Source organism: Sciurus carolinensis, chromosome 18, assembly GCF_902686445.1.
Source record: "Sciurus carolinensis chromosome 18, mSciCar1.2, whole genome shotgun sequence".
Lineage (NCBI taxonomy): Eukaryota > Metazoa > Chordata > Mammalia > Rodentia > Sciuridae > Sciurus > Sciurus carolinensis.
Genome location: NC_062230.1, coordinates 27,918,704 through 27,935,249, shown reverse-complemented (window position 1 = coordinate 27,935,249; position 16,546 = coordinate 27,918,704). Strand labels below are relative to the sequence as shown.

At 54.2% G+C, this 16,546-nt stretch overlaps 1 protein-coding gene across 2 annotated transcripts in view; it reads right to left on the bottom strand.

Annotated features, from left to right (window-relative positions):
- Syt17 (synaptotagmin 17) overlaps window positions 1–16,546 on the bottom strand; it is a 77,795-nt gene that overhangs the window by 56,896 nt on the left and 4,353 nt on the right. For both annotated transcript variants that reach the window (XM_047533715.1, XM_047533714.1), the window contains exons 3-5: window positions 16,253–16,401; window positions 10,579–10,727; window positions 6,835–7,454 (exon numbers count right to left, since the gene is read on the bottom strand). In XM_047533715.1, coding sequence (XP_047389671.1) covers window positions 6,835–7,454; window positions 10,579–10,726 — 768 coding nt within the window. In that variant the 5' untranslated portion in view covers window position 10,727; window positions 16,253–16,401. The remainder of the gene's footprint in view (window positions 1–6,834; window positions 7,455–10,578; window positions 10,728–16,252; window positions 16,402–16,546) is intronic.

Here is a 16,546-nt window from a genome sequence, read left to right as displayed (position 1 = left end):
CCAGACCAGTGTCCCTAAACAAGTCAGCAGGGATGTCATTAATCAGAGCTTCATGTTTGCCTCTGGTTGGGGTTTGTAAAATTTTTATGCTAAATTTTTATATAATGAAATGTGCAAAGCATAACCGTGAGACCTGGTGAGCCCTGCCAAATGCACACACCTGTGGGTCCTCCCTACTGTCCGCCATGACGGGGGTTCCAGCACCTTTGTCCTTCCTTCCCAAAGCTACGTGCTCTCAAGAGGAATGAACTGGAAACAGAAAAGAAGGGGGCTGCTCAGACAGCCGTACCCCCATTCCAAGTCACAGAGCTTATTCACAGCAGCCAAAAAGATGGAAGCACCCAAGTGATCATATCAGTGGATGAAGGAATGAACAACCTCCCTCTCTCTCTCTCTCTCTCTCTCTCTCTCTCTCTCTCTCTCTCTCTCATACACACACACACACAGGAATATTATCCAGTCTTTAAAAGGAAGGAAATTCTTTTTAGATGCTACAACCATAAGGAACCGTGAACGAACCCTAAGGACATTACTTAAAGTGAAATAAGCCAATCACAGGACAAATGCCTCCTCTTCTGTGAGGTCCCTGGAGTGGTCAAATCCACAGAGACACGAAGTAGCCTGGGGGTTGGCAGGTGCAAGGGAAGAGGGCTGTGTTCGCCAGTTTTCTGTTGCTATGACCAACATATCTGAGAAAAACAGTCAAAGGACCAAAGGTTCAGCTGGGCTCGTGGTTTTAGAAGTTCCAGTCCAAGGCGGCAGGTGCCACGCCACGGTCTGGGCCTGAGGTCAGGGAGAAAGAACACTGTGGCAGAAGGTGTGCAGAGGAGAGCTGCCCAGCTCCAAGCAGCCAGGAGGGGGCTGGGAGGAAGGGGCCAGGGGCAGGACAGAGTCCCCAAGGGCACACCCAGTGAGCTGCTTCTCCAACCATGCCCCACCTGCCTAGTCGTCCCTTCAAATTACGAATCCATCACATGGACTAATCCACTGATGAGGTTGGAGTCCTCATGATCCAAACGCTTCCCCAAAGCCTCTTCTCTGGACATCGCTGCACCGGGGACCCGGTCTTCAACACATGAGTTTCTGGGGATATTCCAGATCCATAACAAGGGGAAAGGGGAACCATTGTTTAATGGCACAGTTTCCACTGTGCACAATGAAGACGTTCTGGAGACGGACGGTGGTGCAGGTGGACCGGCCGCGTCAGTGGGCTGGCTGCCCTTGAACTATGCACTTGGAAATGGTGAAGATGAAGCTACGTCTGGATCTGTGCTTCTGTTTCAAGGCACAGATTCTCACTCTGTGGCCCAAACTGGCCTTGAAACCCTGGGCTCAGGCTATCCTCCTGCCTCAGGCCTCTGAGCAGCTGAGACCACAGGTGCACACCACGCCTGGCTTGGCTCTTAAATGTCCCCACAGGCCCGTAGGCTAAAGCCTCAGTTCCTCAGCTAGCAGTATTGGGAGGTGGTGGGGCCTTTAAGAGGCGGGGCCTAATGGAAGGTCCTTGGTGGTTGAAGGTGAGCCCCTGAAGGGATCTGTGGGAGTCCGACTTCCTCCTCCTCCTCCACTCCCTGGGTTGTGATGTAGGGGCTTTGTTCCATCATGCCCATGACGTACTGTCTCATTAGAGGCCCAAGGCAAATGGGAACCCTGACCTTGGAAGGGAACCTCCAAACTATGAGCCAAAGTAAACCTTTCCTTTCATAAGTTAGTTATCTCATGTATTTCATTATAGTACTGCAAAGCTGACTAAGACAGAAGATACATTTTATATTACACATATGGTACCACAGTTAAAACTAATTAGCAATTAAAAAAAAAAGAGTTGAACTGACACAGATTCCTCATGCAAATGGCCTTCAATCCGCTGGGATGAGCAGAATTTCCCTTAATGGTCAGGGTAACTTCATGTCGCCCTTCAAGTTTTGTAGCTCTAGGTCCTTATTTCCATGATCTTCTGACCGAATCTTATTAATAAGACCACAAATATGCGATAGGCCCATTAACGGTCTGTCTCCTGAATGCCCCCATCAAAGCCACCACGCTCAAAGGCATGAGCCAGAGTAGCTACGAACCGGCCTAGGAGACCCTGCCTGCCTTCCGCGTGGATTCTCCAGCCTAGACCCCGGGAGCTAGGCTGACGCCACACACCAGGAAGGAGAGGTTGGATGGTTCTGATTACATGACACAACGCACCTACGTCCTCCCCTCCCCGTTCAGCTGGCCACTGAGTGAGGGGCGAGGCAGACGCTGGCCTCCGGTGAGAACCAGCAGTTCCGCTCAGGCCAGGGCCTCCACGCTCTGCGGCACGACTCGGGTTCCCGTCTGCCATGCAGGCCTATTTTGCTCGATGGAGGCTTTTGCCTGGGACCAGTCTCTCCTTTTCCACGTACAGAACGAAAGACAGGGCAGCACCCCGCAAGTGGAACCGGGACGGGGTCCTCGAACCCTCTGCTCCGGGACTCTTCCTTCCTGAGGTCTGGGGACCTGGCTCTGCCTGAAACCCTCCTTGCCCTGCAGAGACCAGGCCCCCACTGCTCCCAGCATGCTCTCTGCCCTCCAGCACGGTAACTGGCAGCACTCCTGACGTTTGGGGCCACAGAACTCTGCCGTGGGGGACTCTCCGGGGCACCGCAGCATGCTTTGTGGCATCCCTGTCTCCGTCCACAAGATGCCAGTAGCACCTCCCACCCACCAGACACAAAATGTCCCCAAGTTGTCTCTGGCTCAGAAGCATGTTCTGGAGTTTTGGCAAGAATCAAGTTTCCCAGTCCGGCTCATAGCCGATGACTGGCTGATATTTAGGTGCAAAAGGCCAGCTCCCTGGTTCTAGCTGTCCCTAGGGAGGGAACATCTGTGCAATGCGACTCTATGACGGAGAGTCCCCTCCCTACCCCGCCATGGGCCAGGCTAACTGGGTTCACCTGGAGACCACACCATGCCTGGCTGTCGACCCTTACCTAGCAGGATTTTCTCATGCACCCTATTTATGGAATGAATTATGTGCCCTGGAAAGATATTTTGAAGTCTTAACCTCCAGTACCTCAAAATATGACCTTTGGAAATTAGGTCGTTGCAGACATACAGAAGGTCCCCAGTGTGTGGTGGTTTGACTTATAATGTTTTGACTTTATGATGGAATGAAAGGGAGCCCATAAAACCACTGCTTTCCATTTTCAGTAGAGTTCAATAAAGTACAGGAGACAGGCAGCACTTCAGTATACAGCAGACGTGCACTAGGTGGCCTTGCCCCCGCGGCTGACCTCAGTGTTCTGAGTGCGTTTAAATCACGCCGAGCTAGACGGGATGCGCAGCAGACCCGGGGCATGAAAGGCACTTGCAACTCAGGTGGGTGAGCTGGGACGTAACCCAGTAAGTCCAGGAGCTCCTGCAATTATTTAGGATGGGGTCACACTGGAGCGGAGATGGGCCTCATTCGTATGACAGGTGTCCTCACCCGTATGACAGGTGTCCTTATAGAAAGAGGAGAAAGGATGTGCAGACACACACAGGGCGAAGACGGCCCTGTGACCCCAAAGACAGAGAGCAGAGAAATGCAGCTGGGAGCCAAGGAAAGTGAAGTAGCACCAGCCACCAGGAGGAGCCAGAAGGAAGGACTGGTGCAGGCTGCACAGGGACCCTGGCTGCACCAGGGCCTCCATCCCGGACGCTGAGCCTGCAGGACGACCAGACAATACATTTCTGGAGTGTTACGGTACCAATTTGTGATGCTTTGTTATGACAGCCCAGGAAACCAGCCCACATCCCCATCCCTGTCTCAAGCTGTGCTTCCAGAGAGCCCAGCGTAACCAACTGGCTTTCCCACCCAGAGAGTGCGGAGCCTCAAGTGAGCAGGAGACGGAGGACCAGAATCCACTCTGCCCTGCGAGCACACAGGTGCGCCTTGCCTCTCTAGGTCCGGTTCTGGCGTTCAGAGAGAAAGTCACATAACGTGATTCCCCCATGTGGATTCCACTAACACCAAAACTCTCACTTAAGACCCATTTATTCCCCAAATGCAAGGAAGCGCATCCTGATCCGTCCCGATGCTGGACCTACTGTGTTGGAATGAGGGCGGGACGGTGCCTTCTAAAGGGTGTCCCAAGGGCAGGGGTGCCCATGCTTAATGAAGCGGGTGGCTTGATCCCGGCACATGGCACAGGGCCCTACAACATGCCATTCGCAAATCTGTCTCCTCCGTGAGTCTGAGAATTCCCTGCACAGGGATTGATTGTCTGATATTTATTTTATTGAACCAACTATAGCACCTAATAGGACCTTTTAAGAAAAATAGAAAGAAAAAAAAAAAACCTGAGCCAACCAAAAAAAAGAAGAAAGAACGACAGGTAATAAGGGAGGAAGAGAAAGAAAAAGGTATCCGACGGGTGGAGATGCTTCTTCCAAAAACCGCCCCAAGCAGTTGTAAGAAAACAGTCACCTTCACCACGCGTCGGGCAGGAGAGGAGTCCGGGCCAGGACTCCAGGGCCAAATCACAGTGACACGGGTGAACAGCGACCACCTCAGCAAGGTCTGAAGCCCCGAGGGGCAGCACAGAGCGCAAAGCAGACAAGCAATCGGAGCCGCTGAGCGCCCGCCGGGAGATTTCCATGCCATACGCACTAGGAGTTCACGGAGGCGCCCGAGGTCCCCTGTGAAACTCAGGCCCTGCCTGCGGCTCACACAGAGGACCAGGAGCCGGCCTGCCACTGGGGAGAAACCTGCTCCCACGGTGACAGAAGCCAGGCCCTGCTGTCCCTCTTCAGAAGGAAGGGAGATGACAGTCCTTGTGACTCGGCTCCTGAAAGGCCGGCTACCCCGCTGCAGCAGGCGCCAGGTCAGGAGGGCAGGCAGCCCCTCCGCCTCCCGCCTGCACCCCGACGTCCACCGGGCGTCATGACTGTCCTCCCCTCGTAACCGGAGCTGCCCCCGTGGTGGGCTAACCACCCACCAGGTGACACCTGGACTCCGGACCTCCCGCCCGGAAGGTGGTATCACTGCCTCCACTTGGCCGGTGAGGCGGCAGAGGGACCCTGCAGAGCCAAGGGTGCGGGGAGGCTGAGCGGCGGCCACCTCCTTCACGCGCCACCACAGTGGCCGCCCAGGGTGAGGCGACCCTTACCAGACTGATGGGGCCCAGCTCCTCTCCCCGGCCTGTCTCCAGCCCCCACCCTGTGTCCGGGTCAGGCCCCCCACGAGTCAAGCTACCCTAAGTTACTGGGTGGTGAAGATGGCAAAGGTCATGGAAGGCCCCTGTGGTGTGCCGGGGGGAAGGCCACCAGAGCGGGCCCTCTCCTCACCCTCGGCACCTCAGCACCCCCGGCCTGCCGGCCAGCTGCCACCAACTCCGCTAGCCGACACGTGCAGAGGTCAGAGGTCTCCTGGCCAGCCAGCGCCACTGGCCTGGAGTGTCGGGGAATGGACCTCCGGATTCCCAGCAGTCCTCACTCGATGACCAGCAGCAGCTGGGGGACAAACACCCGGCACCTCGCCCGCTGCGGCGTGTTCGACACGAGCACCCAGTTCCCACAGAGGTTGAAGAACCAGTCGCCTACCGGGACAGCCAGCCAGATCCTGCGTCCCGTTCCCCCCTGCAGTCCTTCCCCAGGAAATGACTTCCTTTGCCTTGGGGTCTTCTCCAGGAATCCAGACTCAGGGAGGGACAAATATCTTTGAACACACACACACACACACACACACACACACACACACTGATAGTGGAAGAGTCACTCTGGTCCTCGTGTTTAAAACCTGCACCCAGGGTTTGGGGGTGTAGCTCCGTGATAGAGTATGTGCTTAGCATGCATGAGGCCCTGGGTTTGGTCCACTCTGCCCCTCAAAGCTGCACCCCTAAATGTGGGGCAGGGTCATCAAACCTTCGGCCAGGAGAGCGCAGCTCTGGAGTGCACCTGGTGCGTTCACAGAGGACCGTGCAGCCTGCGCCAGGGGTCTGCGTGACAGCTGGATGGGCCTTGTACTGGTGGGGTCTTGCCCTTGCCTGGGGCCCTCCAGATTCCAGACAGGAATGCCCCACAGCCTCCCGCCCCGTGGGCGGCCTCCCCGGCAGCAGCCAATCACACGTCCCTGGCTGCGTGGGGGCAGGAAGCCAATCTAACAATTTGCCTGAAAAATATCCAGGCATCCTCCAATTCTCCTGCCTCAAGGTTCGTTTGTTTTTTGTTTTTTTTTCCCAAATCAATTTCTGAAAGTCAGAAAGACTGATAGCTTTATACCCCGGACGATCATTCTCCTGATTAAATAACTCAACATCAATAACAGAAAAGCTCCCGGAGTGGAGGTGGTTACACGGACCTATATATGTGGTAAGATTTCACAGAACTACACACACAGAGCGTGCGCGCACACACACACGGTGCAAAACACAGTGAAATCCGACCCAGGTCTAGGCTAGTTACCAATATGCGCTTTCCGCTGTGGCTAATGCACTCTGGGGTTAAGAGGCTGCCCTGGGGACAGTGGATAAGGAGGACACAGGAATTACACTGGCTTTCTGCAACCTTTTATGAGTCAAAAATCATGTCAAACTTTTTAAAATAATAGCCGGGAGCCATAGGGCATCCCAGCCGCTGCGGAGGCTGAGGCAGGAGGATCCCAAGTTCAAAGCCAGACTCAGCCAAAGCGAGGCACTAAGCAACTCATGAGACCCTGTCTCTAAATAAAATACAAAATAGGGCTGGGGAGGTGGCTCAGTGATCCAGTGTCCCAGAGTTTGATCCCTGGTACAAACCTCCCAAAAATTTAAATAATAAAATCAAATTAAAATGATGGTTCTTTGCAAAGCCGCAGTGGGGAGCCCTGGGAAGCCCAGCCCTTACCTGAGCGCTGGGGATCAGCGCCTTCCACCAGTGCCCGCCCTTCACCAGGTCCACCTCGCACAAAGGCACGGACACCTTCCCAATGACACAGTGGCGCGAGAACTTATCAAAGTCCAGCACGGTGAGGAGCAGGGTCCTCCTCTGGGCCTCGAGGAAGGGGATCTCGAAGGTGTAGCGCTCCTCGAACACAGGCTTCTGCGTCTTGCGCTTGACCCCGGTCTGCTTGGAGTTCTTCTGGTCGGGCAGCAGGCAGATCTTGACGTAGGGGTTGGAGTGCGCCAGGTCCTGGCGCGAGCCGTCGTGGGAGATGGGGGGCGGCAGGTCCCGGGCCTCGATCACGCGCACGGTGAGGTGGTTGTGCAGCAGGTCGTACTGCGTGCTGAAGTGCAGCATGCCCAGCTGGTACTTGGACAGGATCTCCTCGTCCGTCAGAGAGTCCACGTCGTCGCTGCCGGGGTCCGGGGAGTAGAGGCGCGGCTCGAACTTGCGGAAGTAGTCGTCGGGGGCGTAGGTCCGGCGCAGCACCGACGGCTGGATGGGCTCCTTCTTGGCGCTGAGGACGCCGAACTCAATGGGCTTGATGTCGATGAGCGGGGAGCTGGGGCGCCTCGACTCAAGACCTAAACGGCCCCAGAAACGACATTGAGTACGGCCACCTGGGCCTCCGGGTGACAGTGGCAGCAGCTGACACAGTCTCAGTGTCCACTCTGCTTCAAAGGCTCTTCTCTGCACACTAGGAAATGCAGTCGTCCCTCCATCCCTGGGGGCACTGGTTCCGGGATCCCCCAGATGCCAAAAATAGGGTGGTATTATTTGCAGAGAACAGAGGACAACCTCCTGTCACTTCAAATCACCTCCAGATCATTCCTGACCCCTCCTGCCCTCGAGCTGCCCAGTGCTATCCTGTCGTGGAAGCGATAAGAGTACAGTCTGTACTCCTTTGGGACAGATGCAGTTTTCCCTATTTCTGATCTGTGGCTGGTGGAATCTGGGGACACAAAACCCCAGACGCAGAGCCCACCGGACTCTACACCACGAGAGACCGGGTTCTGCACTATCACACCGTCACCTTCACCGTCGTCACAGCAGCCAGGGCCAGGCATGTTCTAGACAAACCGCCTGTTCCTAGCCATCTAATCTTCCCTACCCCTTGGATTATTAGAGATTCACTTTTGCATCCACTTTACAGATGAGGAAGCAGAAACTTTAAGTGACTTCCCAAAGGTCACACGCTTCTAAGTGGAGGAACCAGGAGGCGAACCTGGCCTGTCTGGCTCTGGCAATGACCCGTGCTGCCTCCACTGGCTCAGAGTCCAAGGTGTCTACTTATCTGTGAGCACTGGGACTCTGGATACATTGTTTCTAGACTGTCTGGGACTCGGTTTTCCCATCTGTAAATTGGAGTCAGTATTGGCACCTACTTCAAAGATGGAGGCAAAGAGATCCCCTGCGCCAATGCACAGAAAGGACCTGGTACAGAAAGCACTATTGTCTCTCCCACCTCATGGCTCGGGGGTACCTCTGCCCTGGCAGAGTTTACTGCCTGCCATGTCTGTCATCCTGATCATCCCCAGTCCTTTTTATTTTTATTTTGAGACAGGGTCTCACTGAGTTGCTTAGGGCCTTGCTAAATTGCTGAGGCTGGCCTCAAATTTGCAATCCTCCTGCCTCAGTCTCCCAGGTTGCTGGGATTACAGGCGTAGCACTCTTGTTAAGTGCCCAAAGGTCTGTTTTGCCAGCTAACACGAGACTCTTGCCTGATGCACAGGAGGTACACCAATAACTCTGACAGATAAAAGCCCTGTGTTCAGAGCTGGTGTGAGATTTAGGAATCATCTAGACCAGCTCTGTCCCCAGAAATACAATGATAGCCAGAAGAACAAGCTGTGAGGGTAACTTAAAATGGTCTAGCAGCCACAACTTTTAAAACAATGCAGAGAAAGAGCTGAAAAAATTTGTTCATAATTTATCATAGTAGTTGAGCATCCCTTATTTCAAAATCCAAAATCTGAAATACTCCAAAATCCAAAACTTTTTTTTTTTTGGGGGGGGGTACCGGGGATTGAACCCAGGGGTGCTTAACCACTGAGCCACATCTCAGCCCTTTTTGTTTTGAGACAGAATCTTGCTAAGTTGCTTAGGGCCTCACTAAGTTGCTGAGGCTGGCTTTGAACTTGAGATCTTCCTGCCTCAGTCTTCAAAACTGCTGGGATTACAGGCACGCACCACCATGCCCTGTCAAAATCCAAAACTTTTTGAGTACCAACCTGATGCCACAAGTGGAAATACCACACCTGACCTCAAGTGACAGGTGGCAGTCAAAACACTAAAAATACTGCATCTAATTACCTTCAGACTCTGCACAGAAGATGTCCACGAAGCCTAAATGCATTTCATGTTTGGACTTGGGTCCTACCCTCAAGATATTTCCTGATGTCTATGCAAATATTCCAAACTCTGAAATCTGAAACACGACCGATCCCAGGCATTTCAGCTGAGGGACACCCGATCGGCACATCCAAAATATCAATCTGACACGAAACTGATAGAAAAACATTTTAAGTATTAAAATGCCTAAAATTTTGACCTGTCATCAATACAGAAACATTTTGGTTTAAAAGGTTGAACGGCTTTTAAATTCTCGTTTTCACACCATCTTTGAAGTCTAGAGTGTGTTTTATATTCTTATAGCTCTCGACTGGCCCAGTGCCACTTCTGTGCCCAGTAGCTATGGGTGGCTGGTGGCTGCGGGACAAGGCAGCACAGACCTAGAGCTCAGGAGGCCTTAAGAAGTTCAAGGTCCCCTCGGTCTCCCTCTTTCAAGCCCTGAACTGTTTTTTTCTTACTTCCTTTCCCATCTGCTCCCGGGAATAGACACCAATTCACTTCACCTGAATGGATTCATCTCTCGTGAATTCTAAGCTTCACCCTCCACTAAGAGAATCCTGGACATCAAGTAAATAAGATAAAGGTGCTTGGGGGGAAGTGACAGGAGGTTGGGAGTCTCTGGGCTTTCTTCCTCCTCCTCTTTTCAACCCGAATCATGCCATCTGGTCAGTCCATAAGCTACAGGACAGAGGGGACCAAGAGGGTGGTCACACTGACCCGAATATACATTTTATTTAGTTTCAAAAAGCGAGAGAGTTCCGCACACCACCCAGGTGGCCAGTTTCTCTTGAGAAAGATCAGGCAGCCCTGGGCCACCGACTCACACAGCCACCAGTGGTGAGACCTGAGCAGCAGCCACCTGGCCCCTTTCAAAGGGACCTGAGCTTCGCAGTGGCCACAGTCCCCACCTGCACTAGAGCTCCACACCCAGGCCATCAGCTGCCATCGGTCTCTGCACAAGGACTCTGTCTCTACCCACCCCTCTGGCACAACCCCACGGGCCCCCAGGGTCACCTGAACTAGCAAGCCCTGTGCCATTACAGGGCAACAGTCTCAGGCTCTGTGATCATGTGATCATGCCAATCAACTGAGCTGAGTCCATCCAACTGGTGATCAATAAAAGCCAATGTCCAGCAAAAGGATCACTCTTGCCGGAACTCAGCAGAAATCAGGTCGGTGTGACACACTCCTCTTTCACGTTGTCATCTCTCTGTCACCCTGTCTCTCAGACTGCCACCCCACTCCACTCCTCCCCCCAACAAGGCCGCCCTTCCCCCTCTCCCCTGGGGGACACTGCTGAGTGCCTGGGAAAGCCAGCCAGCGCCCCCCCGCGCAGGTCCCAGCAGGGACACTCACTGGAAATCCTCCGGGTCAGGCTGTACGTGGACTTGGATGTGTCTGAGGATGAGCGCCTCCCGTCGGGGGAGTTGGTCCGCGGGGTGAGGGGGACTTCGCTGGCTGTGTGGACGGAGTCACCATCCCTGTCACTGCTCCGGCTGGCCATCCTGTGGGTGGGGAAGAGGCAACGAGAGGGTCCAGCAATCCCCAGGGACGTGCCCCCAACACCCAACGTCATTTGCTGCTGACACCTTTTATGCACCAGGAGCAGGAAACAAGCAGATTCTCCAGTGGCTGAGGGCGGACCCAGCATGGAGCATAAGACCCCCCAGTGGCTGAGGGCAGACCCAGCACGGGGCATGAGACCCCCCAGTGGCTGAGGGCGGACCCCAGCACAGGGCATGAGTCCCCCAAGTGGCTGAGGGCAGACCCCAGCATGGGGCATGAGACCCCCAGGGAAATGCTCTCAGATCCATTTGAGGCGACTTGGGAATAACATAAACTTGAAACAGAGCAGTATCCTTAAACTCTCCAGAGCATCTGGTTTTTTTTGCACAAAATGTTAAGGGGCACAAAGAAATATCCCCCACTTTAGAACAGTCTGTCAGGAATTTGCATGATTACAAAGCTGGAGTTGGGCGGAGGGGTGTGTCGACTCAGGCTGTGACCACATGGGGGCGCCACTTTGGCTAAGTGAAGACGGGGACCGTCAAGGAGACCTGTGGATCTCGGGTCTGGAACCGCACCACGCGGTTGTTCACAGGCATCCAAACTTCTGCAAGTGGCTTCTGGTGATAAGTCCTACGATTTCAATAGTCACTGTGTCTATAATTTAACATCTTTCAAAAATATCCTATAACCGTGTCACTCAAGGGTTCTTTGAGTGGCAGGGCTACAGCTAAAAATCAGCCTCGAGAAGCAATTATTTAAGAACAGAAATTCGATGTGAAGAGACAGCCGTGAGTTTGCAGCAGCAACAGCAGCAGACGCCGCCATGTCCCATGTGCCCCCAGATGAGACGGGACACACGGAGGGCCTGGGGGACAGGAGGTGGGGGTGAGCGGGGCAGGAGTGATCCGAGGTGGTAACTCAGAGCGCAGTCTCTGGGTTGGCGCCTGGCTGGGTGATTTGGGCAAGTCCCTTTCCCTCTCTGTGTCTCCAGTTCCCCCTCTGTAAAACAGGTACACACAGAAGATGCTAGAACAACGCTTGGTCTGTGGCAGGCAGGTGCTCAGTAGATTTTAGTGATATGATTACAACAGGCTGGCTCGAAGGTCTCCCCAGCACCGCTAGCTGGGTACGGATGCTGGGGAGAGCTGGCCACGGGACGGAGAGCCTGCTGCTCCCGACACGTCCCCTCCAGTCCCGTCCCCTCAACCTGACATTTCAGCCTGCAGGCAAACTGATCTTGAAAAATGCAAGCGTTGATTTCCACGAGGCCTCCACGGAGACCGCCCACGTGCCTCCACCTGCAGAGAAGGGCGAGCGGCCCACAAGACCAGGTGCTCAGAGGGGAGGAGGGAAGATCGCGGCTGCGGGTCGCTAAAAGGCAGGGAGCCCAGGACGTGGGGGAGGGGCGGAGGCGCGGGGACAGGCCCGAGCCACCATGCCTGTCTGTCTCCTTTCAATGAAAGCAGCCTCCTTCTCCTCCTCCTCCTCCAAGGAAGGCAGGACCAAAACGTTTTGGCCCCTGGGCGCCTGTCCGCCTGTCTGTCCATCTCTCTCTGGCACCTCCTCCCCCTCCTGTGAGGAGCCACCAGCCTTCCAGGGGCAGCTTAAATGTCACCTCCCCAAAGCCTCCCACGCACGCGCTGGGCCACCTCCCGCCTCTGCAGCCACCAGGTGCCCGGCCCTACCTCTGCCCAGAATGCCCTCCCTGTCCCCTCTGCCGGTGGTCAAGCTCCTTCTCATCCTTCAGCTTCAGCTTCAGGGGGGCCCCCTCCGAAGCCACCCTGTGCTGGTCACCCCTGCCACCGCGCCCTCCTCTCTCCTGGAGGCCGGTCTGCTCACCCTCTGCCTCCAGCACTAGGCTTGGCTCCACCTGGGGGGACCCCAACTGAGCCCAGCAATGCAGAAGGCCGGACGTCAAGAGAGCTGGGCACCCCTGGGGGCCCTGCCCCAGCCGTGCACACACTAGGCACTTAACATACGCTCCCGGGACAAATACCGATCACCTTGGCTTCCGTTCACTGTTCTTCAACAAGAGCAGCCAATCAGAGCATCGGTTTTCTGACCCTTACCAGCCCTGCCCTGCCCCCCCAAGGAAAGCTGGCCACATAACCGCGTGACCATTAATGAGGTGTCCCCCAAGATCACATGCAAAACACACGCCCAGGGCCGGCTCATCTGCCACATGCCACTACAGTGAGGCACACCCCATGGTTCCTGTCTCCGATGTCCCTGCAGGAGCAGCCCGGCAAAGCCGCAGGCGCGACATTTCTCCTCCCTGCCTGTTTGATAACATTCAACTGCCCACTTGGTAAATAAATCTGGGGAGAACACAAGCTGCAATTTCACTTTTTGAATGACTTACCCCGCCTCCCCTACACAGATTTCCCATACACAGACCATTTTGCATTCTGTTAAGTGCCAAAAATGGGTTTAGGGCTGCTCAGGGTTGAGGGGAGACCTGGTTCATCCTGGGAAGTGTGAAGCTCATGTACGGCTGTTCACACTGCAGACTGCACAACTCTACATGGTGCCATTCAGCAGGACCACCCAGTGAAGGGTGTCATCTGGAATCGTGTGGTGTGCTGACCCGGGTGGGGAAGTTCCAGTCCACTTCTGCCACTTCTCTGCTTGCAGCAAAACCAAAAGGAGTATCTACCAGAGGACCCTAACCCCTTGCTTGCCAAAAGAATCCCCTGCTTGCACAAAAGGTAAGCAGTCAAGGCAAAACAGCTGTCCTCCACCAGGGCGTTAGAGGAGGCTGTGCATCTGCAACACTCAACATCTGGGGCAAACTGGTACCTGACTATGATCTTCAGCGTCCCCACCAGTGCAGAAGAAAATCCAAATTTCCTAGCCTGGCATTCAAGAGTTGGCAGAGGCTGAGCCTGCAGCCTCCTTTTCCACAATGTCCTGACTCTTCCTACGTGCAGGGTCCACTCGTGGTGTTTGCCCAGCTGAGGTCCATTCGCCAGATCCCCGCCCCACCTTGGAAGCATGTGTCACTGGGTCTCGGCCACGCCCCCTGGTTCCCTAGTATTCATGGCTGCGGTGGCGGCTGGCTGCAGGAAGGAAGAGGTTGCCACGGGGCCATCTGGCCCTCAGGGTAAATATTCACCCTCGGGCCCTTTATGGAAAACAGTTGCCAATCCTCCGTCCACTAGCTTAGCTCCTGTTTCGTGGTGGCTCTGGGTGAACCCAGAGTGATTCTAGCATCCTTACCTCCAAGTGAAGGGCTGGGTCAAGTGACTGACCCAGGGCACCAGCCAGGTCAGTGAGTCTTTCCTGGTTTTTTGATTTTTTTCTTTCTTGTTACCATCGAATGCAAGCCTAGTGCTACCACGTGGAGAAAGCAAGCCCATTCAAAAAAGCAAGCAAGAAAGGCCATCCTGTGAGCCACTGGATCCAGCCTCGCCTGAAGCCATCCTCCACGGACTCTGCTGGCCCGTCACATATGGTGTGCAGGGTGTGAATGCACAACTTGAGGGGACAACAGGACTTCCCCACCTGATTCAGGTCCTATACGAAACTCCAAATCCCCTGAGCATGGTGACAGGACTCACGTTTGTGCGTACGTGGTGCCTGGCACGCAGTGTGTACTCAGGAAGTACCCACCAAGGAAATGAGAGTCGCTTTTCAACTGCACGGCTGGCACTTCCGGGATTCTGTTTCTGCCTGTAGATTAAACTGTTTTTTGTTTGTTTGTTTTAAGTAGATAAGACAGGCGAAAATCCCTATCCTCCTGAAGTCTTGGGAACAGAGCTTTAAAGGGACCTGATGGGCTGAGCTGTGTCTGCCACAAGGGCCACCGCAGGGTGGGAATCGCTTCTCGATCAAGGAGTTGCTCTCACCAGCATCTCAGTTTTGCACACGCGTAGAGGACTCAGGCTGCGACCTACACTAACGAAGTGCCCCTCCGCGCCTCCACGCCTCCACGCCAGCTTGGAGACTCTCTCAACAGCTAAGGACAGAAGCAGGTTCTTACAGAGCTCTCACTGCGTGCGGAGCACCTCCTATGTACACCTCATTTCCTCTGAGTCGCCCTCCTGGAAGCTCTTTCACTCTTCCACCTTCCAGATGAGGAAACCAAGACTAAAGTAAAAAGAACCCCATTCGTGATTGACAAGGCGTGGTCAAGCATTAAGTACTTAATTGATTTAATTGGCTGAATTGACTTAATCCCAGCACCAGGAGACGAATGTTATTTTATCATCCCATTTTACAGATGGGAAACTGAGGCAGAGAGATTTTTTTTTTAAGTAACTTGCCCAACTCACAGTACTAGAAAATGACAGTAGAAATCAGATTTGAACTCACATAGTCTGACACAGAACCACTCAGCTGTGGAAATATCTGATACTTGCTTTTGTTTTTGTTTTTGGTACCCAGGATTGAACCCAGGGGCAAGTAACCACTGAGCCACATCCCCAGCCTTTTTTATTTTTTATTTTGAGACAGGATCTCACTAAGTTGCTGAGGCTGGCCTCACACTTGAAAACCTCCTGCCTCAGCCTCCTGAGTCTCTGGGATTACAGGTGTGCGCCACTGCATCTGCCTGACGCTTGCTTCTAAGAGGAGAAAAGGAGAGGACTGAGGCAAGATCCCCAACCCGCAGGGAACGACGGGTGTCAGAGGTTTCTGGAATCTCAGCCCAAGGACTCAGCTGAGGCAGTAGTGGATGCCTGCCCCAGGGCTGTGGATACCGGTACCATCTCTCTCCCTTTCTGGGGCTCCTCCCCGTCCCGAGGAGCTGCACTTGATGATCTGCAGGTCCTTCCTCCCCACCTTTACCCAGACTCTCTGACCATATCCCTCTCCCAGCCCCAGGGAGATAGGCCAGACACATGGCTGAGAAGCTTCAAAACTGCGTTCCCAAAATATCCGAGCGACTGGCAGATGGAGATGTTGTATGCAGGCGCGGGAGGAAAGCGAATTAGAAATAAAATGAAAGATGCCAGAGAGGACATAAACAGTGTTGGGGCGCTGGATGGAGCCGGGGGGCGGGCTTTCCTGCTTCCCTGTTTCTGAAATTCTTGTTCAGACCAGCAAAAAGGCAATTGCTTGTTCGTCCAGCTACCTCTCCGTGCAAAAAATATTTATTGAGCATATACTAGATGCTAGCCCCGGCAGAGGGGTCAGGACAACTTGTCTGGGATGCAGACCCTTAGACTGGGGTCATCCCTTGAAGAACGCCAATGTGCACAGACCTCTTGTCCTCTTGGAATGTCACTCCAAGTGACGGAAAGGGCCCATATGATTAGCATTACGCAGCCAGCTCCCCTCTCAGAAGCTCCATGAGAAACCAGATGGACTAAAGCCTCCTGGTCCAGCAGGTAGGACCAGCTTGCCTACTGAAACAGGGTGGGGGGCTCGGAACACATCCCCATCGGCAGCCTCGATGCCCACGGAGACTCGCACCCCAAAATCAGTCTTTCCTATCAGTGGCCCGGATCCCACTCTTGGGAAAAAGAAAAAGAAAGCTTCCGAGGTTGATTCCCAGGGAGTCCCAAGCGGTGGTACTCACAGCCAGGGAGGTGTCTGGGCCGGGAAAGGTCCCAGAATTTCCACTTCATCCTCACTCGACTGGCAACAGCTGGATTCGCAGCATTTCTGACAGCAGTGCCGGCAAGTCCATCTACACAGCAGCAGATCAGAGATTCTAGAAAGAAAACCCTGAGGCCCCGGAGGTGGGCAGCGGGCGAGGGAGGAGAGGAGAAACAACACTCAAAATTACAAGCGGCCGATCCCCCGACCAGAGACAAAGACGGGGCTCTGTCTCCGCCGCCCAGCTTGGAGAACAAAATGCTTCCCGTCTCTA